Below are 24962 nucleotides of genomic sequence, written 5' to 3' on the forward strand. Positions count from 1 at the left end.
GCTCGGTTGCTAAAGAAACAGTCAGTGTTCTGAGCGCATTGGCAGCCTGAAAATTTTAGATATATTTTTTCATGATTTGAGTGTTTAGAAACACAATTTATGAGACCATTGTTGTCAGATTTGATTCGTGATTTCAAATATGAAATTGAATCATAAGCTTGGTGAACAGCTTTGGAGAAGTTTATGTTTTCCCATTTAAAGAGATAGGAGCTGCATTTGCATGACTGAAATCATTCAAGAAACATTTCTTATTTTTTTTTATGTTGTAAACAGTTGTGCTGCTTCATATTTTTTTTTGTGGAAAATATATGGTGGGAAGACTTGTATATGGTTGGAATTGCAAATGGTTGCTATGTGGTTTCCTGAGCAACGGCAGGTTCGGGGCTGGTGGCGCAGCGCCAAGCAGGGAGGCGCAGGTGCTGGGTTACATGTGATGAAACACACGGGCCGTACACAGGACAATAGCATCAGTCTGACCTCCGTCTCGTTTGACACTTGGGATGCACGGATCTCAGGCAGTGTGTGTATATTTGAATGGCCCTTTTTGTGGTTGCCTGCATCTAATGTGTTGTTTGTGTTGTGTGCGATAACTAATTTTTATCAAGTTTATCAGCCATATCCTAGTGAAAAATAAATATACCAAAATGTATTTGAAATGCATTTATTTTATGCTAAGTATACTGCATTTACATATTTATGTACTTAATACAAATACCCTGCAATTGTACTTTTGGTATACTAAATTGGTATACTTTAAGTCTGCTTAAGTCTCCCTCCTTCCCAGCCTTACACGCCCCGTGTTAATGGACCAGGATGAACAGTATAATAACAGAACACTTAACCACTATTTGACAATAGATTGAACAAACGATGGACACACAGATTATCAGTTGAGCGAGTCAAACAAGTATGCCAAAATGCCAAAGTGAGCAAACAGCTGCTGCCGACATGGAAGTGATCATGGGTATTTGAATGAAGTGGTGAGATGTGATTGGATGCGGTGAACCGAAACGTCATCGTCCTTCATGAAGATTGACAGGTGGTAGATTGATCCAACAAACACCTGAAACACACACACACACACACACACACACACACACACACACACACACACACACACACACACACACACACACACACACACACACACACACCACAACAACAACAAACTACCCACATTTCCATATTGCAACACTTTGAATACGTACGAGTACATAACACCTAAATAATATTATGAAATGTGCATTGTGCAGTAAAGAAGCACTCCAAATAAGTATAATTATAATATTTATATCAGTAAGTGTCGAGCGATATGTCAGTAAATATGTTAATGGATTTGTAGTATATCTAGTATGAAATACATGTATTTTAAATACATTGTGGAATAGGTTTTTTTCACTAGGGTTTTTAAGCTAAATAAATAGTTTGGCCTGTTTGCTCTCATATATGACAAAATGTTCATATAATAATCAGCAGTGGTGGATTTAGCAAATTGGGGGCCCAAAGCGAAGGTACATCCCATCCTCCATCCCATCTCATCCCATCTTTAAAAGAGAACGAAAAAAAAATTACCGACTGAATGGTGGGTAAAGCTAATCTATGGGGAAGTAAAGGTTGGAGAGGAGAAAAAATCCTTCCCCTTTAAACCCTGCATACACTTCTTTACTACAAAATGAAGATGGAAAGCAGAGAACACACAAAGTGTAGCACTACACAAACTAATAGTCATCATGATGGAACCCAACAGAGAATAAGGTGAGTTTCACGTCTTTGTAAACTAAAGTTTAATGCGTTTTATGAAGGATTGTTTCAGTGCACCTATGCAACCATTGTAGAGGTGGGGGTGGGGGGGTGCAACCACAGAAACCGAAAATTCTCAGGACAGCAGCATGTGTCCAAATGTCAATCTTAACCGTTCTATTTCATCAGAAACGATCTTGAAACAGGGCTTTAAGTGTAAAATACCGAACTTTTCCTTTAAGAGAAGTGATGAAATTCTTCATCTTGGGCTCATTAAAGGAGACGTTCTGCTGTTGCTTCTGCAGTTGTTCAATTTGTACTTGACCCGCAAAAATTTTAACTATTTCACCAATATTTTGACCCATTATAGAGAAAATACACATTTTATTTTTAACAACACATTAGTCAACAACATTGTAATATGTTGTTTATTTTTGTAATTTTAAAATATTTTCTTTACAAGGAAAATATTGACTTTTTTACTGTTTTTTTTAAACAGGTTTTTAGAAAGCTTCCTTGCTGCTATTAGTAAAACAAACAGACACGTGTGGTTTATACAGCCACATTCATTTATTTTGATACTGTACCATCATTTTTTTTTTGGTAGTATTCCATTTAATCTGAGTGATGGCATTCCTTTCCACGTAAACAGCAGAGCGAATGAGACCTTTTTGGAACTTGAGACCACCTGCAGTAAGCAAATGCAATCAGGGCCGGTGTTTTAAAAGAACAGCCCCGTCAGAGGCGTCTTGAGATGTGCTAATTGGTTGATGTTCACCGTCGTCCTGTGGTGCTGTCAGCTCAGATAGCGGTGGATCCTCTCTTACTGATGTCAGTCTTTCAAAGGGCTTTCAGAGAGGGAGGCACACGACAACATCTGGCATAAAGCCCTCTGATATTAGAGAAAAACACAGTAATGCTTTTTCAAAATGATTATTTTATTTAAATTAGTTTAGTAATAAAATATATTAAATTAATAATTATTTTAAAGTCCCCCTGTGGTGAAAATCAAGGTTTTAAATGTTGTTCATATGTCTATGTGGGGTTTTTAATATGCTTTAAAAGGAACACTCCGACTTTTTGGGACTTTAGCCTATTCACCTTATCCCCCAGAGTTAGATAAGTCCATACATACCTTTTTCATCTCCGTGCGTGCTATAAGTCTGTTTGACGCACCCACCGCTAGCCTAGCTTAGCACAAAGACTGGATGTAAATGGTTGCAGCTAGCATACTAATCCAAATAAGTGACAAAATAACGCAAACATTTTCCTATTTACATGTTGTGATTTGTATAGTCACAGAGTGTACAAAAAACAAAGTCACATGAGACACAGACATATTTTAACCGTATAAATACTGGGAACTATATTCTCTGAAGGCGAAGCACTGCTACTTGGGCGGAGTAATAACCGCAGCACCTGAGACGCGCCGTGGTGAGGAGCAGAGAGCGAGTCTCAGGTGCTGCGGTTATCACTCCGCCCAAGTAGCAATGCTTCGCCTTCAGAGAATATAGTTCCCAGTATATATACGGTTAAAATATGTCTGTGTCTCATGTGACTTTGTTTTTTGTACACTCTGTGACTATACAAATCACAACATGTAAATAGGAAAATGTTTGCGTTATTTTGTCACTTATTTGGATTAGTATGCTAGCTGCAACCATTTACATCCAGTCTTTGTGCTAAGCTAGGCTAGCGGTGGGTGCGTCAAAGAGACTTATAGCACGCACGGAGATGAAAAAGGTATGTATGGACTTATCTAACTCTGGGGGATACGGTGAATAGGCTAAAGTCCCAAAAAGTCGGAGTGTTCCTTTAAGACAAACCCTGTGTAAATTCATGTCAACACCATTGTTGAGTATTTTCTCCTTAAAACTGCAGTGAACCAAAGACAGTCTCAAAATCGTGGTTTGAAATTGCGTCAACGTGTGATCGTCAACGAATGGATCTCTGAGCTTGTGTGAGTGAGTGGAGGCGGGGCTAATTTGCATGAGTGTGAGTGAAATGCCTGCGCTTAGCTGTCAAGTCATCATAGGTAAATCACAATGGCAATGCGCTGGAGTTAGTTTTTCCGAGGATATACTGTATAGCCTTAGCCTGGGAAAACCCAGACAACTTCCGGCAAATTTAGATTTGCTCTGCAAGTTAGTCTGGCAAAGAGCTCATTCAAGCCCATTTCCAATCCGTCGAAATCGCGGCACCAATCAGAAACGTTGGGGTGGGCTTTACACGATGACGACAGCACAGCGACGGTGAACAAGCAGATTTTGTACATTTACAAAGATGGATGCCGCCGTGGAACTATGGGTGTGACGGTTATAGTTGAACACCGTCATTAGAACTCTATAACCGACAAAACCATGTTAAAATATTTTTTCACAAACATTTTTTATCATAGAGAGTGTTTAAATAATAATATCAGCTTACGAGGGAAATGGAGGCGGAGTTAGTGGTGCTTCGGAGGCTGCTACTGCTTTGAGCTATGTCCGTTGGTGACGCCCCTTTGGAAATGATTTGTCTATGAAGCTTTGCCAGACCATAACTCAGTTACATATAGAATAGTAGAATAGTAATGGAGTGGGTCTACCGCGTACTCTCAGAACCTCCATCTCATTCCCATGACGCTCACTATCCCGTGCTCGTTCAGCATCTATCACTCGGAGCCGGATACGCTGAGCCTCACATTCTTGCCGTTTCAATTCAAGCTCTAATTCTTTTAGTTTAATTGCTAAACCAGCATCAGAAGCAGATTCTTTTGAATCTGTTAAAAATAGCACCAGCAGCCTCAAATTCTCTCTCAACACCCCCATCTGGTGCTGCCAAAATGCCAGCTCCTACTAATCCCTCATACAATTTGTCTTTGATAACTTGTTTACGCGCCTCTTTTGTTATATTGACGTTAAAGAAGTTTGCTATGGAAATTAAATCCTTTTTACGACACCAACTATATACTTCCAAAGTTGGAAGCAATGTAAAGGCGAGTAAGTCAAACTCCATCATCCATGCCCCAATCTTTCCCACATCAAGAGAGCAAAAAAAAAACAGCCAGACAAAGCAGAGAAAAAGAACACTTACCAATTTTCAATCACCCACCAATGGATTCGTTTTCAAATTTGTTGCCAAACACAGATAACAATCCAATTGTTACCAACACTTTGCACGAGCGATCCCGGACGAGCCCCCAAATTCTGTTACGTCCCTATTTAGTCTAGGGTTGAAGGAACGGGTAACAGAATAAAACGGAAAAAAAATAAAAATAAATGGTGTGATGTGTGGAGGCAGCATAGTTCAGCTCCCAACCCTATAATAAAAATAATCCAAGTCAAACTCAATAGAAAACATGAGATTTTATTCTTAGGAGTATGGGAGGATTTCAAAGCTTCAAGAGGGGGTGATGGAAAAATAACAAATAGAAACCCTCTAACTAGTATGGCGGAAACTAACTAGACTGCACACAAAAAAAAGAAAAGAAAAGTACAATAAATACTCTAACTCCCTAACTAACTTAACCAGGAGAAAACAAGATACAATAAAGAAAAACAACACCCACCTCTCTACCAATCCTTTCTCCAAAGACTTAACACACATAAATGTTAGTAAATCATAACTTACAACATAACAAGAAAATCTTGTCGTAGGCACCAATTTCCCCAAGGGTGTTGATAACACTATATCAGGGTGTTGATAACACTAAGGGGAATCAATCAACCAACCAAATATAATTAAGAACATTCAACAGAACTTCGGGATTGAGATATGGAACCACGCGATGCAGCCTCCACACACACACACACCCAGATCTATGGAAGCATGCTGCTTAAATCCCCACAGCTTTCTCTCCTCCTCCAATCACATCAGGTTATCAATCATTGGAGTCAGGTGGCAGCCATTACTTCCTGGTTAGGGTAAAGAGAGGGAGGGAGAGAGAGAGAGAGAGAGAGAGAAACAGGGCATAGAAACAAAAACCAAAAACCAATACGTCTTTGGACGTAACAAGGTAATATGCAGCTTGTTGTGTGTTTTGAAACCAGCGAAAATTGCAGGATAGTAAAACATGGATTCACACAACGTCACATCACGCACTTAAAGCGCTTAATAGCTGGGTTTCAGTCACGTGATTATGATGACGCGCGAAATTCAGATGGAGGGCAGGGGAGTGAAGAGCGCAATGGACGAGATGGAGGAAAGTCCGTACTGTACTACTTTACACGCTATTACAAGAGAAAGATATAAACAAAAAATCAAACATATGTTGGACGTGATCCTTACGTTATGAAGAGGAGCGATTTTCAACTGAATTGAAAGATTTTCCTGCCATCGAGGTGGTAGATATCAGCAACTACCTCGTCTTACAGACATACTTTGACTTTACAAAGTTCGTAAATGTTACACGTTACACAAACATAGCCACTTAAGTTGTATTAACTCACCATTGACGAAGTGATCACTGCACAAACGGGCATTTTCCCATTCGGCTCCTCCCGACCGCAGACGTAGGTTTGCAAGCCGTTTTTCCGGAGTTTTTCGGTCAATTTCTTGCATTTTCCCCCTTTATGAACAACAACTTTTGGTACACGATAAAAACTCCTCGTGGTTTGATCGATTTAAGTAACCATAAACGACGCAAAACATAGGCATTTTGAGTTTGTTATAGTGCTTTCTAAATACACCAAATCACTTCCTGCCCTCCATTTGCATTTCGCGCCATGGCAACGCAGTGGCGTGACGTCATATGAAAACAAGCTATTCTGTGAATTAAGAGAAAACAGAATAAAACGAAATATATAAAACTAATATATAGGCCTATACGTGAAATATAGGCCATTTCACTGTAATAATTAGCCTACAGATTAACAAAACGAAAGGAAATTTTTGGCTGATCTTCGGTTCAATTGGACGGGGTCCAAAGTTCACGGAAAGGAAACTGAGACGGCAGAAAACGGCGTTGTGCTTGTTTTCTGTATTTTACAGTTTCCGTATGACCATAAATTACGGAGTAGGCCAACAGGTTCCTCAAAAGGACCAAAATTCCCGTGATCGCGCCGGCGAATCACTCGCACACGTTCTAGCATTTCTAACTTGACATCGCAGCCTATTCATTATCAATATAAAATAGTCAACTAAATTTATAGAAAGTAAAACAAACCATGTCCATGCTACAAAGGTAGCCTTTAGGAACGAGCTCCTCGATTTTTCCTGGCTGATCCTTCTCCTGCTCGGAGCCACCCGGTTCTGTCCCCCCTTGCCATGCTGTTTTTCCAGCCCGATCTCATGAAAGTGCGTATCTATACCACGAAGGTCATTTCTCGTGCCATTTATACGCCAAAAATGGTTTTTGCGTCTATATGATACGCAGTTTTCGCGTGCATATGATACGCACTTTATGGCGTGTAATACGCACGCACTCCCCACCCCCCTCCCCCCTAAACCTACCCAAGGGGTTTTCGGTGCGTAGCATATGCACGCAAAAACCATTTTTGGCGTGTAAATGGCACGAGAAATGACATTCGTGGTATAGATACGCACTTTCATGAGACTGTGTTGTGTTTTTCACGTTTCTGCCTGCATCCCCAATGGTAGAGTGTAAGATTGGAGTCATCCAAATTATCAACAACATTTTTTGCCGTAAACAATGTATTTTGTGACACCACGAAATAAACGAGCAAATAAATAGAGCATAATATGAAACGATAGACTTTTTATTTCGTCCATTAGACATCGTCATATCGCAAAGCCCTAGTTGGAGGTTTTGAGTTACAGTTAGAGTTACATGTTTTCTTAGCACAATGAACTCTCACAAGATTGGGGAAAATCTGATTCCTAATGACATGAGCCCTTTAAATACATCATCATTAGTTGTTAGAAAGGATTCGGAACATAGCCTACTACATCTATTAGTACCAATACATGGAGCCTCACCAGAATTTAGAGCCTGTTTCCATGAACTCTGCTGACATATTGTGAGTAAGTGTGGTTGGATCGTTTTTGGCAGCAATCTGCTCATCATGGCATCAGATACCAGATTAATTGCCTGGTGTCGACCTGCATGCGGATGGCCATTTGGTATGTTGTGCCTGGCTGTAAAGATCGCCATATCATGTTTCAGCAAAGAGAATTGAATGTTTAGTAATAAAATAGTGTGCAGGAGACATTATAGTACAACCCAGACAAAAGCAACATGTTAATGCTGCACATTGTTACTTACTTGTTTTCTAAAGCAATAATCAGCACTCCGTATGTTGATGCAGACTTCCCACAAGCATCACCTCCTCTTTGAATTGAAAAATATCAACACAGAATAAAGAAATCAATAGTGGTAAGCGAGATGATTTGGCCAGACTGAGTAAACCGAAAGTGTTCAGAGATTGATGCGCTGTTTCAGTTTAGCCCAGAATTGCACGCTGATTTCCCACACGCAAATATTTGACCGAGTGTTATTTATACATCCCATAAAATCCAGTGGCAGCAGGACACACACTTCTGCATGCACACTGCAGCGCAATGTGGTTTTTGAACATTTAACAGAGCTGTTCTTGTGATGATGGTGATGAACATTTTCAAAAGTAGAAATAAATTATATACCTTAATGTTTGGGTTACTCTTTATTGTGATGGTCCCTTTTGAACATTCTGTTGAGTAACTTTGCAACTACATATCAACTAATCTAATGAGAGTTAGTAGTAGACATGTACAACGTATAGTCAACAGAATGTAAAAGGGTAAAAGGGACCATCAAAATAAAGTGAAACCAATTTTTGCTGTGTGACTTCAGTGTGAACAGACATGACAGACAGAATTTATGTCATTTCAAGTTTTAAATCAAACTCAACATTTGTCAAAATTACGTGCTTGATAACCAACAAATGCAATAATAAGATTGAAAGAAGTATCTTATGCTCATCAAGGCTGCATTTATTTGATAAAAATATACAATAAAAACTGTAATATTGTGAAATAACATTAATGTAATTTATTCCTTCGATGCAAAGCTGAATTTTCAGCATCATTACTCCTGTTTTTAGTGTCACTTGATCCTTCAGAAATCATTCTAATATGCTGATTTGCTGCTCAATTATTAATAATGGTTCTTATTATATTAGGGGCGGTCAATTGACAACAAATAATTAATTGCAATTACATTTTTTTTTATTCTATAGTATTGTATATGTATTGTAGATGTTTTTTTTAATTTGCCGGGGATTTATCTATTTGCGCGTTGAGCTTTGTGCTATTTGCAGCACGTTTCTGTATTTGGTTGTCAAGTCAAGTCAAGTCACATTTATTTATATAGCGCTTTTCACAATACAGATTGCATCAAAGCAGCTTCACAGTGATAACATGAAAGTAGTACAACACAGTTCAATAATATTGTTGAATATTAAATATCCCCAACTAAGCAAGCCAAAAGCAAGGCGACAGTGGCAAGGAACCAAAACTCCATCAGATTGGATGGAGAAAAAAACCTTGGGAGAACCCAGGCTAGTCAGGGGCCAGTTCTCCTCTGGCTAACAATCATAGCTTTACAGTAAGTGCATATCAGAAAGTACCTGGAAAAAATACATTTAGTTAATCATGTAATATTTAGGGGATAACATATCGCCGGCGTTGAGTCGTCTCTTCGCAGGCGTTGAGTCGTCTCTTCACAGGCGTTGGTCTTCTCATCACAGGCGTTGAGGCATCCGAAATCCCCGTGAGAGGCAGGATACCAAACTGGAGCCTACGAACGCCATTTTTCTCGGGACAAGCGTCCCGAGATAACAGCAGAAAGGCAGATGGGAAAAAAATTAGCATAGCTGATGTTCATAATGATTTCCATTACACGGGAGTAGGTGTTAGAAAACCATAATCTCACAACTCTCCGCAACCCAAACTCTCCGCAACCCAACCGCAACCATACGGACCGAGTAGGAGGAGGTTGTGTTGTGAGTAGGCTATTTGCAGTGTGTTTCTGTATTTAGTTGCATTGTGAGTATTTGCAGTGTGTTTCTGTATTTAGTTGCATTGTGAGTATTTGCAGTGTGTTTCTGTATTTAGTTGCATTGTGAGTATTTGCAGTGTGTTTCTGTATTTAGTTGTGTTGTGAGTATTTGCAGTGTGTTTCTGTATTTAGTTGTGTTGTGAGTATTTACAGCACGTGTCTGTATTTAGTTGTGTTGTGAGTATTTGCAGTGTGTTTCTGTATTTGGTTGTGTTGTGAGTATTTACAGCACGTGTCTGTATTTAGTTGTGTTGTGAGTATTTGCAGTGTGTTTCTGTATTTGGTTGTGTTGTGAGTATTTACAGCACGTGTCTGTATTTAGTTGTGTTGTGAGTATCTGCAGTGTGTTTCTGTATTTGGTTGTGTTGTGAGTATTTACAGCACGTGTCTATATTTAGTTGTGTTGTAAGTATTTGCAGTGTGTTTCTGTATTTAGTTGCATTGTGAGTATTTGCAGTGTGTTTCTGTATTTAGTTGTGTTGTGAGTATTTGCAGTGTGTTTCTGTATTTGGTTGTGTTGTGAGTATTTACAGCACGTGTCTGTATTTAGTTGTGTTGTGAGTATTTGCAGTGTGTTTCTGTATTTGGTTGTGTTGTGAGTATTTACAGCACGTGTCTGTATTTAGTTGTGTTGTGAGTATCTGCAGTGTGTTTCTGTATTTGGTTGTGTTGTGAGTATTTGCAGTGTGTTTCTGTATTTGGTTGTGTTGTGAGTATTTGCAGTGTGTTTCTGTATTTGGTTGTGTTGTGAGTATTTGCAGTGTGTTTCTGTATTTGGTTGCGTTGTGAGTATTTGCAGTGTGTTTCTGTATTTGGTTGGGTTGTGAGTATTTGCAGCACATTTCTGTATTTAGTTTCGGTTTGAGTATCTGCAGTGTGTTTTTGTATTTGGTTGTGTTGCGAGTATTTACAGCACGTGTCTGTATTTAGTTGTGTTGTGAGTATTTGCTGTGTGTTTCTGGATTTGGTTGTGTTTTGAGTATTTGCAGTGTGTATCTGGATTTGGTTGTGTTGTGAGTATTTGCAGAGTGTTTCTGTATTTAGTTGCATTGTGAGTATTTGCAGTGTGTTTCTGTATTTAGTTGTTTTGTGAGTATTTGCAGTGTGTTCTGTATTTGGTTGTGTTGTGAGTATTTGCAGAGTGTTTCTGTATTTAGTTGCATTGTGAGTATTTGCAGTGTGTTTCTGTATTTAGTTGTTTTGTGAGTATTTGCAGTGTGTTCTGTATTTGGTTGTGTTGTGAGTATTTGCAGTGTGTTCTGTATTTGGTTGTGTTGTGAGTATTTACAGCACGTGTCTGTATTTAGTTGCGTTGTGAGTATTTGCAGTGTTTCTGTATTTAGTTGCGTTTGTGAGTATTTGCAGAGCGTGTCTGTATTTAGTTGTTTTGTGAGTATTTGCAGTGTGTTCTGTATTTGGTTGTGTTGTGAGTATTTACAGCACGTGTCTGTATTTAGTTGTGTTGTGAGTATTTGCAGTGTTTCTGTATTTAGTTGCGTTTGTGAGTATTTGCAGAGCGTGTCTGTATTTAGTTGTTTTGTGAGTATTTGCAGTGTGTTTCTGTATTTGGTTGTTTTGTGAGTATTTTCAGCGCGTCTCTGTATTTAGTTGCGTTGTGAGTATTTGCAGCGCGTCTCATGTTTTCTTATTTACTTGTGTTTTTTCAATTTTCTTCAGTTGCAGTGCATTGAGATCTCTCGGCCACTGCAGATTTTACTAAGCAAAGGAAAGAAATATTACAACGTGGCCATGATTTAGTAAAGCGAGGGATTGAATTATTATATCATGCATTATTATATAATTATTTTCACAATGTTTAAAGCAAATATGGATATAAAATGAGTTGCAAGTAACATCTCATGTTGACTTTAAGGGAAGAAAACAAAATGATAAACTACACGTATCAGACAGGATGGACAGAGAGTGATCAAGAATTAGGAATTATGTACGAATCTAATCCTATTATGCATCAGTCTGTTTGAGCATGTGAGTCTGTTTACAAGTCATCTAACTGAGCAACAAACTATACCACCCATCTTTTTATACACAGTAAACCACATGCTGTACATTTTTAAGCAGCAGATCAATGTTGCCCCTCCCAATCTGAACAGGTGGCATCAGGATAGAGGGGGGCGGTTACCCCAGCTGTACACAGCACTATGATATCATCGTCACCATGACAACCATGAGCTCAGACCACTGAGAATAGAGATCCGTCTATCCTCGACCCCGTACAGTGCAAACACTGATAAAGCAGCGTCTAGCGGGGTCCTCAAGGGACCGATTAGGGCCAGACATCTATTCCAGGGATAGTCCACCCTATCTCTTATTTCGCTCATAAACACACTAAGGCTTGGGAAAATGTGCATGTATGTTCAGGAAACATAAACGAACAACATCTCATCATTGACCTGCCATAACAAAAAGAATTTCTATAACTATATAGACTGACAGACTTTTACAGACACTAGTTTCTTCTACTGCACAAAAAAAAAAAAAAAAAAATTTAAATCAAAGCTGACAATAAAACAAAGCTTATTGGAGTACGTTTTACAGGAAAATCAATCTTTTATACTTCAAAATTTCATTTTGTATTTAACGTGCTACTTATGAAAGCTAATGGAATAAAAAACTAAAAAGGGAATTGTGACATATCTTTGATTTTTTTTTCCCTCAGAATTGTGAGTTTATATATTGCAATGCAGATTTTATAACTCACAACTGTAATTGTTTGTGAAATTTCTGTAAAATTTACTAGCAATTTCTGTTTCTACACCAATTATTATAATATATTTTTTCATTGTTCTGCTGTCACGGTCTGGTGGTATAGATAAATGCAATGAAGGCAAATTAAGTTCTCAGTCTTTACTTGATAATCCACAAGATATTTAACAAAGAAGGCAGGAGAATGCACACCACGCGTATACACTGACAAGACAGGACAATGAACAAAACAAAACAAGCAGAACTTATGCTATAGGGCCTGTACCATGATGGTAGTTGAACAAACTCAGGGTTACAGGATTAGTTTAGAGTTGACAAAACTAAAACCAATCCAACCAGGCTTTGTTGGTACCATGATGCTGATCATCAACTTTCTCTGTCAACTCTTTGATCCTGAGTTTAGGTGTGACATCAGTAGCGAACAACCAATCACATGCTGAGAAAGAGTGAAACTGAGATTCATTTCTCGCGAGAGAAGCAGCGCGATTCACTTCTCTCTTCTGCAGAATATTAAAAGATTGAAAAATTGCTATATCAGTGGCCTGCAAGTAAAAGTTGTGAAATTAGTTTTGCTGTGGTTTAAACACTGTATAAATCGTATTTATATTACCTTTATATATTTATTCAATTAAATTGTGCGTAATAATGATTGATAAACTAAAATTGGACATGTGTGATCGATTAAGGGTACCATAATTACATAAATAATATCAAAATTATTATTCTAAATAAGCATTCCTAAAAGCCAGACGATTTAGTCTTTAAAAATCATTTGCTGTGTAGTGATCTTTAATTTGGAGTAGAAACAGGTGGAGTGACTATCGTGTCAGACATGTGTCACTTTGCTCACAGCTGATTGGTCCAAGTTCGGTTTGCAACCTCTTACCTGGAACATAACCTGCCCTGGACCAGGTTAACCGTGGAGCGTTAGTTATTATGGCGATGAACACTGCTAAAAGCCAAACCACTTTCATGGTGCCTAAAACCCAGGGTTGGCGCAAACTAAACTGAAACATACCGGGCTAGCCACCTAAACCGGCTTCATGGTATAGGCCCCAGGTGAACTAAATGACTAATCAAACACAACGGAGAACTGGGTCAAACTAGCACGAAGGCAGAGTAAAAACACAAAGAAACATGACAAAACAGAACATAACTCTGACAGCATGATTCATTATGTTGCTATAATGTTCCCTGTGCTGCTACTGAACCTACATTGCTATGGCAAAATAAATGACAATTTACCCATATTGCAAAAAACAGCAGAAAAACAGGCAAATAATAAGAAGACAATAAACAAACAACACATTTTATTAGTCAGATAAAATCACAAAGTCTGAGTCATAATGAATGACTGAATTAATCTGACTCAATTTTTGACTACGCAAAAGACCTTGTTGTAAGAAATGCTAATTAAAAAAACAAAAGAAAAATTAAACAAAAACAGTATTGCATGTGTGTTGTTAGGGCCACTTCATGTGTGTCAATAGAAACACTGTGCAGCTATAAAACACTATTTATAAAATGTTCTGTCCTTTTTCAAGAGAGTTCAACAGTTTGGACTGGCTCACACTCCTTCATTCACAGGAAAGCTTCACACATTTGTCTGTATGTATGTGAAGGAGCATTTCTGACTCACCCTCTTGGACTGAAATGCAGACGCGGGTGTTAGACGGCTTTATTTGTCTTTGCATTTCTTTTGTATTCGGGAAGCACTGTTTAGAATCTGTGTTGCAAGTGAGAGAAGAGCAATGTTGCCTCTGTCCATCCTTGCCAAGGCAAGTTTTTCATTGCTTTGGTTCATTAGTTTATTTTATTTGAGCTTAATCTTAAATTCAGAAAATTATTTTGAATAATTTAGTTTTAGATTTAGTTTTAATTAACAACAGCAACACTGCAATTAGTGAGTCTTTCTGACTTTTCTGACTCGTAAATGTAAGTACACATTGATGGCCTAAGACACGAAACGAGCGGTTTGTGTGAGAAAACGAACAGTATTTATATCGTTTTTACCTCTTGAAACCACAGCCACGTCCAAGTGATATGAGGGCGCGGGCGCTTCGGTCTGTGCGTTACAAGAGGTAAAAACATTATAAATACTGTTCGTTTTCTCACACAAACCGCTCGTTTCGTGTCTTAGGCCATCAATGTGTACTTACATTTACAAGTCATTAAATCATGTTTAATTTGGACTTCTCTGTGCATGCTCTTTGAGGTGGTGACCATAGACCTGCATTATATATTTGTTTTGATTTGATTATGTCATTCACAATGCTTCATGGGATTGTTCTTTATTCCCATAAAAGATGTGATACAGTCTTGTTTTCAGTCGTCTAGTCTTTTTATCACTACAGGCCACATGTACATTGAGTTGTTGTTTGTTCTGGGAACATTATGAATGTCACTGTTGTTGTAGTGAGCCCTGACACACATCACTGAGAGCATCAGTATAGGGCTCAAGGGACATGTTTGTGTTTTGTTCACCAAAGCTAGATGGAGAATGGTGATTTGACATTGTGGCTGAGGCTGCAGAGCTGTCACAACACTAGAAATTTAGTAGTCTTCGTTAAACTCAAAAAATCGAACCGGCATATAATACATCAGCTCATCAAATACTTTCATTTCAAACCCGCTAAATCCCAGCATCTGCCCATTCAGAAATACCGGTTTGTTACCAGAAACCTCTAAACAACACTTCCCTTTGCCAGCAAGAGCCTCTAAGTTCAGAGAACCAATCAGAAGACACGAATCAGCCAGTGTTCTGCTGAATAAAGCTACCTATCAGACTGTGCTACCAACACTGTATTTGCATTGTTTTAAGGTTTAGGGCAGGGGTTAGCCTGGCTGGGAACCACATGTTAATTTTCTCGTATTTGAGGCGTGGTTTACGAATGCCCAGAGCCGTTTATTGGGTGCTACGAATGTCTATCAAATGCGCCTGTACGTAGCTCATAGCCAATCGTTTCAATTATACCAGATGACGTATGTAGAGCGAAAGAAATTAGACGAGGAAGAAGACGATGGGTCAGAGGTTTATTTGCGTTCTAAACTACTTAGAACAATATCTAAGGCTGCATCGAAAGGTAACTTCGCGTCTGCTGCCATGTTTGATCCATAGGTATAAACAAATGATGTTTTATAAACAAAGTTCGGGAGGAGCACGTTCAAATAATCATTCCAATCAACTGGTCATCAAACAATTACCATGTCTACCCTATCAGCACGAGAAGGAGCATATAAATATTCACTCTGTCAACTCACCTAACATTCCTTGACAGTTTCAGCATCCCTCCACCACCCCGACTCCTCACTCTTGGCTTATCTTATTTATTTATTTCACAGCCAGGAATACGGGGGGAGTGCTCTGGGTTCGGGCCGAATACCTAACTCGGAGCCCTCTCCTCGGACAGCACGCCAAATACGCATTTATTCTATCTGACTTATTTGTAAGTGTGAACTCGTGAAACTGCTTCGGTGTGTCGCATAGACGTCGTCATCGTCTTGCTGCTCCCTCCCCGTTCTGTGATTGGTCCCCTCGCTGAGGCGAAAATTTGGTCCATGGTATCCAGACTGCCTGGCAGCGTGAATAAAATCGCGCTGCGCAAAGGCAGTAATGGGGAAACCCAGGCTAGGCAGGAGTAGAAATGGATGTTAATAAAGCCTCAAACCACATGAATATGATGCTGGTAACACAATCTGATAGGTAGCATTTTTTTGCTGTTGAAAAATGAGTGACAAATGAGTGTGCGTAGTCTGCGTACGTTAACGAGATTGCTAGATGTGATTAATCGATTGGACAGCAATTATATATACACTACTGTTCAAAAGTTTGGGGTTGGTACGATTTTAAATACTTTTAAAAGAATTCTCTTCTGCTAACCATGGCTGCGCTTATTTGATTAAAAATACAACAAAAATCAGTTATAGTATTAAATATTATTCCAGTGTAAATCAGCTGTTTTCTGTGTGAATATATAGTAAAGTGTAATTTATTCCTGTGATCAAAGCTGAATTTTCAGCATCACCAGTGTCAGTGTCTTCAGTGTCAAATGATCCTTCACAAATCAGTATAATATGAGGATTTGATGCTCAAGAAACATTTATTATTATTAGCAATGTTGAAACAGTTGTTGGTCTGTCAGTTGTACAGTTTTTTTTTTTTTTTTTTTGGATTCTTTGATGAATAGGGTTAGGGTTAGAATCTTTTGTAACATTATAAATGTCTTTACTGTCACTTTCGATCAAATTAATTATTCCTTGATAAATAAAAGTATTGATTTCTTTCCTCCAAAAAATTAAAATAAAATTCTCACTGACCCCAAACTTTTGAACGGTAGTGTATATATATATATATATATATATATATATATATATGAAAACAGATCAGATATATATATTTTAATAATTTTTTACATTTAATAGTTTTATTTAAATTTTTATATATTATAAAATAATTAGGGCTGGGAAAAAATTAATCGTGATTAATCGCATCCAAAATAAAAGTTTTGTTTACATAATATATGTGTGTGTAGTGTGTGTAATTATTTTGTATATATAAATACACACACATGCATGTATATATTTAAGAAATATTTGCATGTATATACTGTATATATATTTATACATCATTTATATTATATATAAATATACATATTTTTTATATTAATAACACATTTTTCTTAAATATATACATGCATGTGTGTGTATTTATAGATACAAAATAATTATACACACTACACACACATATTTTATGTAAACAAAACTTTTATTTTGGATGCGATTAATCACGATTAATTTTTTCCCAGCCCTAAAAATAATATATTATAAAATTATTATATAACAAATAAAAAATTTACTCAAATACTAAATAGTATGTATCAATATAATATATTATTACACACACAGCAAATACCTTTATATATGAATTATTTATTTAATATAATACAAATGAAAGAATATATATTTCAAAATAAAAATGATATAAATAAAAAAATACTGAAATATTAAATGTAAAACAAAAATGAATTTCTCTGAATTTCATAATTCAACTTCCTTACATTAAAATTATTATTTTTTTGTTTCCAGTTCAGTTCTGAATGGTGGCTAACCCTGGTGTAAGTGTTAGTCAGGGATTGTCTCACTGTTCTTGGCTGCCTGAAAAGGTCAGTACTTTTGGGAAATAGTGGGACTGTGAGAATGAATGAGTATCCTGTGCTTACACAAAGAGCTCAGGTGGGCCTCCACAGTCACCTGAGACCCAGGCCAGACTTAGCAGGCATACCTGCAGCTTTAGACGGCACTTCGAGCTCCAGAATAGCTCCTTGAGCAGCCTCCAGACAAAGAATAAGTGTAACCCCACCGGTTCTACTCGCACCGCTCCGGGCGGGATTCAAACCGGCATTTCCAGCATGGGAGGAGGGCACACTAACAAGGACGCTAGAGACCACAGCATAGTGTCAGCCGCTGTGCCTCTTGAGGACAGGGGAGTGAGGTTTACTCCCACAGCTCTCACTAGCTGGCCTAGAGAAGATGCAGTTCACTCTCTCTCAGCTGAGGCACACATTTCATGCATGAGATATCAATAGCATGGTATCTTTCAAGTCGATACTAAAGTTAAAAATGTTATGAAACCACATTTCTGCAGTGTCAGAAGTACTTTATACAGACTCCATACCTGAGGGCTGACTGCATATTTGTGTGCTTCCTCTTTGAAGAGCGATTGGGCCTCGAGGAAAAAGAGAAAACCACGCAATGTGTTCTTTAATACTTATTACACGGCTCTGTGGAATACTTGATTCTGATTGGTCAATTGAGCCATCCAGTGGTATGTTATTCCCCAGATAACAAACGGTTAAAACTGGTAACACAGGGATCATTGCGACGATTGTTTTGTACACTGTACTGGATTATAAGATAACAAACAGGTAATATTTTAAAACAGTTTAATCTCAAATCAATATCTCTTATCCCGATAATTACAATTACTATTACAATTATTTTTTTTAAAAGTGAAACGGATTCTCAAACAAGAAACAAATGTTGGGCGGGACTTGATTTTTTTCAATGAAGAATTGATTGGACCGTTGGATTGTTGTGGCATATTATTTCTGTGGGCTCATGTGGGAACTATTCATTAAAATAACCGTTTCATTAGAGTCATCATTCATTCAGATGTCAAACGTACACTGGCCACACTGTATGTTTTCGATTCACTTAAAAGAACCGGTTCCTAAAAGTAATTTTTTTGTGCATTGAACTATAGACTATAGTCACACAATATGTTTTTGATTTGCTACAGAGAACCGGTTCATTAGAGTCATTTGTTTGCGAATCAGACTGCACCGGACTGCACCGTATGTGTTTGATTCACGAAAAAAGAACCTGTTTTAAGAGTCATTTGTTTATGAATCGAATCAGTTACCATAGTTTGAATCCTCCAACAATCCTCCACCAGTTCTTGGTATTTCTCCCTCTTGAGCTTCCTCCATCCTCTCCTCCCAGGGCACTGCTCTAACAACTCCCTGAGCAAGGCCTACGGCACGCTGGGCATTACAGGTGCTAATCGAAGAAGAGCCATAGGCAACAACGTGGAGCATCCAGATGGCTCTGGTTAAAGAGGGGAGAGCAGTGGGGGCAGTAGAATGCCTAAATCACTAAAAAGAACTGAATGAAGTTATTTGTTTGTAAATCATACTTCATTGCAAACACGTATGTTGATTTTTGCTTACAGCCCGCGGCAATTCTATTGAGACAACTTAATAGAAAGACGTTTCTTCTCATTTTTGCAGCTCACACAGGTTTCTAAGTGCTTCACTCAAATTCACAAGATGCAACAGGAACGCTGCCTCTGAAAAGTGGGACAGGAAAATACAGACCATTCATTTACTTTTTTCTCTATTTTATATACATATAATGAACGGAATCCTGAAATTTCACTGCATTGGAATCAACTACCGAAATGTTGGTATCATGAGAAGCCCTTAGTATCTCGGCAGAGCGGGCAGCCACCTATGACGTATGTAACTCTATCTACCGTTTACCCAGAGCACTTGCTAACAGCAAGCAAACACATCTGCCAGTCCTCACTGAATTCCCATTGTCATTCTGTTCACCTTGCAGTTGAAATAACCCGTAACCTTTATTGGGAGCGCATGCACTCAGTCTCGCTCAAGCCATTAACATTTGCACAATAAGAGAACTGCAAGAGCAAATGCTGTTTGGGTCCTTTGTTTTACATAGAGAAACAGTGGGAAATGCTGTTCAAAAAGTACTATTCTGAAAACCGCTGTTGTTTGTTTGTTTGTTTTGTTCTTTTGATACATTATGGTAATTAAGAAGGGGCAATTAGAAGAGAAACCGAATGAGTGAGGGAGAGGTGACTGAACAGAGAGGTAGAGCAAAGGGATTATATTACATTGCTGCTCATGAAAACATGACCAGGTTTCACCCCAATTTCACCCTAGCCTATTTACCTGTTTTTAAGAGCATTTGAATTGGGACATATTTCTAAATTACTCCAAATTCTCGCAATGCATCCTCATGTCTCTTGAGCTTATTTAAATAATATAGTATATTTATTGTAGTAAAAAGGTTTTAAATTAAAATAATAAAAAAACATACACTAGTATATTCCTTATAGTAAACATTACTGTAATACAATAAGGATGTGAATTACGTGAGGTTTGGGATGAAACCCCAAAAAGGGAGTCAAAACAAATGGGGATAGGAAGACAAATTTCAAACAGTTCCGATTTGTGACATAAACTCGCAATTCTGAGAAAAAAAAAAGTAAGTTTTTTTCCCCCTTGGAATTGGACTTTATAACTCGCAATTGCAAATTTATATCTCACAATTCTGAGAAAAGATGTCAGAATTGTGAGTTTACATCTCGCAATTCTAACTTTATAACATGCAATTGCGACTTGATGTAAACTCGCAATTGGGATAAAAAGTCAGAATTACCTTTTAAAATGTTTTATTCTGTGGCGGAAATAAGCTTCTATACAAACAAGCCTAATAGCAGACTGGTGGGAGTGGCCTAGGACAGCAACATCCCCAGTGCATTATGGGTGCTGACTTTTTCCTACCTATTTGCCAAAAGGAAGACTGTAGCCTTTTTTCTATATTTTCTCTAGTCAGCTAGCACAGAGACTATTATATAGAGACATGCCACTTCATCAATCCTTAATACAACTATATAGGGAAAACCCGTAACGCCAAAGATGGCGGTTGTATGCACATGTCCCGCCCCTCCCGCTGGAAAGCCAATCGTCTGCTTTTAACAGTAAGCCGGGAAACATTTAAGCCTATCGTCTGGTTCCACTGACGCATGCGCACAGTTGAGGTTTGCGACAGCGCAAAATACGTTACTGTTTGAAAAGGCGGCAGATTTGATATGCAGTGTATGTGTGAGTTGTGTAAATATCAGACATCAGAAGTCTCCCGCAGATTGATAGCGGCTCCCTGATGCCCGCAAATTAGTTCAAATCTCCCGGAATCTAGAGAGAGCGAGCAAGAGCTCACACACACTGTGCTTCAAACTGTGTAGTGCGCGCACGACAGAGGGAGAGAACCCTTGCGCATGCGTAGTAAAAGTATAATCTGTGGGGAAAAAGGCCTTTTAAACCTTATTTTGGGGCAAAGTCATCAAACTTTTTCAGCGATTTTTATCATAATTTACTGCTGTTTCTATACATGCAGTTTTTATGTCCCGGTGACCAGTGAAACTGCAGTTCTGACTCTCTGCCCATTCATTTAGATAGGAGCCTGGTCTTGTTAGTCCGAAATAGCTGCCCGGAGGCGTTGCCAAGATGGCGGCCGAGTGGCATGACTTGCCTAAAAGGACTTTGGCTAGCATCAATTTCATTTTTATTTTTAACATTTCTACTGTATTGGCAGCCAAGTTTTGTTGAAAGCCCATTTTGCCTACAGTAAAATACCCCTTTAAGAGGTTGGAAAAGCATCATAAAAAAGAGCAGAAATCGTGTGATACAGCAGAATGGACTTTTTCCAGTGTCTCAAACTGGCTCATTTCCAAGTCCTCCTATACTATCAGAGCCAGCCGTTTATCATTTGACTTCACAGGTCTTCATTAAAGTCACCACTTCAGCAATGATAAAAGAGTGGCACACAGCGTGCAGACACAGAGCTTAATGAAATATTGTCCTCATTAATTTACGCAAAGCTGAGGGTCACAGACAACAAAGAAACTTTGTTTTCTTAATTAGTGCCTCATTTGCTCATCTCATTTCAGTTTTGCCGAATTTGCCCCATCTGCTCTGATTAATTGCAGAGGCCTGCCATTTGCCCGTGCTTATTTTCCTGAAGAATTAAAGAAAATGTGGCTATTTTAAAAGATTCGTGTTTGTTTTAATGCTCCAGGGTAAATGATTTGTTGGCTTTTGTGCTTGCCGAGTTCAGTTGGCCGTTCTGAATCGTGGTGCTTGTTGGACATGACAGAGGTGCTGTTGAATGCAGTTGTGTTTGTTAATGGGGGCGCTGCAGGGCTGCTGTTAACTTCCCGCTGACACCGTGACATTTACTCTGACTGATCTGCGAGCCTTGTAGCCTGTCAGCATGCTTTATCCCACTCTTCAAAGCCTTCTTCTCACGAGCCAAATGTTAGATGCCTCCCATAGGTGGAACTGTGGGCGGGGCCATATGGGCAGCTAAAATATGATTGGCCCTTCCAATGTCTCATTCAACATTCCTTGATGAAGAGTTTTGTTTTATTTTGACCATGATGGTAATGAGATCATTTTAATGAAGACATACTCTTGATACTGTAAGATATTAACAATGCTCTATCTTTGTTTTTAGAAGATTGTGTTTATAATCACACTTTTGCGAACTATTCTAAGGCCCTGTTTACACCTGGTATTAAGATGCGTTTTCGTCGATCGGATCACAAGTAGACGAGGGAGACATTCCCATTTACACCTGGTGTCTTAATCTGTCTCTTTTGTCCACTTTCAACCACTTCTGTCCTGATTTCTTCGAGGGGAGGGTCTATGTGTGGGCTTTTTAAGGATATTTCAATCTAATGGATGAAATAAGCTCACGCAATTTATATATGAACATGCCTGGAGACGATGGAAAAACATACAGAGAGCATCAGCTCTGACAGCCGCAAGACCAGCCAAACGCTGTGAGTGTGCGTGTTAGAAATCAGGAATGGTGATAGAACATTGTGCTTGGTACGTTTTTCGTCTTCAAACCAAAGGTGGGTCTTCAGTCAACAGTTTAAATCCCGTCTGGCTAGCGTGCTTCCTATAATGTTACGCATTAGGTCAGTTGGCGGAGAGTAGACGGTCTTTTGTGGCTGTTCGGACTCATTCCACCACATGTGCGTTTACACTACAAAAGCAATCCAGTCAAATGCGTTTTCAACCTCTGGAAGTGGTCGAAAGTGCTAAACATTTTAGACTCTGTTTACAGCTGTATTTAGCGTCGTCCACTTGTGATCCGATCGATCAAAATGCATCTTAATACCAGGTGTAAACTGAGCCTAACTCATTATCATGAGTGCAGATGGGGAATCTGTTGAAGTGCAGTGGAGAAACAGACACATCGATCAATGCTGTGAAACAGCAAATCCGTTTTTGGTAAATGGACTGCATTTAAATAGCGCTTTCACAGACCCAATGGCCACCAAAGCGCTTTACATATTGCCTCACATTCACCCATTCATACACCGACGGCAGTGTCAGCCATGCAAGGCGCCATCCAGCTCGTCGCGAGCTTGCTCATGGACACCTCGACACTTGGTCAGGTGGAACCGGGGATTGAACCACCAACCTTCCGGTTTGTAGACAACCTACATGAACCACTGAGCCACTGCCGCCCCGGTTTGCTGCAGTTTTTATGAATGAATGACTCTAACTGTTGCTCTGGTCTTCGTCAACACGCACTTGCACCTCCTGCTGGTGAGGTAGACTAACAGCAGATGAAGATAATGCATCAACACTGCATTTCCTGCAGTTCCTGGATGTGCAATGTTGAATTTTCTGTCAAATTCGAAGTACTGAATTTGTGTAACCGAATATGTAAAGCGAAAGAAATTGACAAAAATTGCCTGTCGAATATAATAGGTTGTATTTTTAAACAGCCCAAATATTTTGGAAGTGAAATCTGATAGGTGAATATGGATTATTGAAGGTTTAATAATGAAATTGTGTGTGAAATGTTTTGAATTGAAATATTCACAGCTTATATACCACCAGCCCTAAAAATACAATGCATTAAAATACAAGCACGGACAATGCAATGCATATTTTTTCAATTAGTGCAATTCAACAAGTTTTTTTTGTTTTGTTTCAAATACATTTGGCATTATTTTAATTCCATAACAACCTGTGACGTCACGGGGTTGGTTTGCTCCGCTGGATGAATGAAGATGAACATAGTTTCTATTCTGGTCTGATTTTTCTGTTTAAGCTGGGTTCACACTGTGTGATTTTGGCCACAATTTTTTTTGGCCAAAAAGTGGTGAGAATCCTAAAAAATTCTTCTGATCCTAGGCCAAAATCTGAAGTATCGCTAGTTTGCCATGTTCGGCGACAGCTGATTAACGACCCTTGGGATAAAATTTTAGCTCAGACGAAATTCTGACAGTGTCAGAAGATTTGAGGCACAGTCCTGCATTGTGACTTTTCCAATAGTGGCGCAGAACGTGATGACACAACTAGTGAGACAACAACAAACCACCTAGAAAAAAAACATACCTAGAATCTCCAATGATCCCTCTCAGTCACCATGTTCTTCATGGCTGATAACCCATCCATAATTGCGGTGCACTGGGTGAGCGCTAATGGACGTGTGGTTGTGGTTCAATCTCGGAGAACATAAAACATCTGGCCGTAACTGCTCAAACTCTTCAGAGCATGCCAGAAGGAATCATTTGGCCTCAAGTTTATTTCCCATACTTCCTCAAATGTATTTTAGCATCTGGAACATCTGTCTGGCACTTACTGTGTGGTTTCAAATGATCTCATCTGCAGGTTTTGTCGGAAGAAGAGAAGGACTCCACAGCAGGACAAGAAGATGAGGAATGGGAGAAGGCCTTGTCTGTGGAGAGGTTCGGGGACATCATTACGGAGTCTGCCATCAATGGCGCAGACAAAATGGGCCGCAGCTACAATGAGAAAGACTTTGAGTGTAAGTACTGTCTGACGTATAACCGTAATTATATGTGCTCTCCATTTTAAATAATCTTCAAGCCATGTTGTTTAACAAAGGTTTGAAATCTGACTAGGATGATCCGATCACAAGTGTAGTGGTCAGCCGAGAAAGATTTTGATTTAATAGACTACATCAGGTGTTTTCCTGCTTGTTGATAAAAGACGATTTTTTTTTTAAAGTGTGAAAAATGTACACGTTAAGAAAAATTAAAACTGTTATAAATCTATTTTGTTTGTACAATTAGAACTTAAACTATTAAAAATGATTTTGTTAATTGAAATAATCCTGAAATAAAATTAAAAATAAATATTTGATGAAAAACTTAAACAAAACTTAGATA

The 24962-nt window shown here is 38.7% G+C and overlaps 1 protein-coding gene across 1 annotated transcript in view; it reads left to right on the top strand.

The window, feature by feature from the left end:
• Window positions 1-24962, top strand: part of slc4a3 (solute carrier family 4 member 3) — a 115136-nt gene that overhangs the window by 21875 nt on the left and 68299 nt on the right. The window contains exon 3 of the mRNA XM_056263997.1: window positions 24442-24598. Coding sequence (XP_056119972.1) covers window positions 24442-24598 — 157 coding nt within the window. The remainder of the gene's footprint in view (window positions 1-24441; window positions 24599-24962) is intronic.

Source organism: Rhinichthys klamathensis, unplaced genomic scaffold (genome assembly GCF_029890125.1).
Source record: "Rhinichthys klamathensis goyatoka isolate OS25496 unplaced genomic scaffold, OSU_Roscu_1.1 h1tg000212l_1, whole genome shotgun sequence".
In the NCBI taxonomy this organism is placed as follows: Eukaryota; Metazoa; Chordata; class Actinopteri; order Cypriniformes; family Leuciscidae; genus Rhinichthys; species Rhinichthys klamathensis.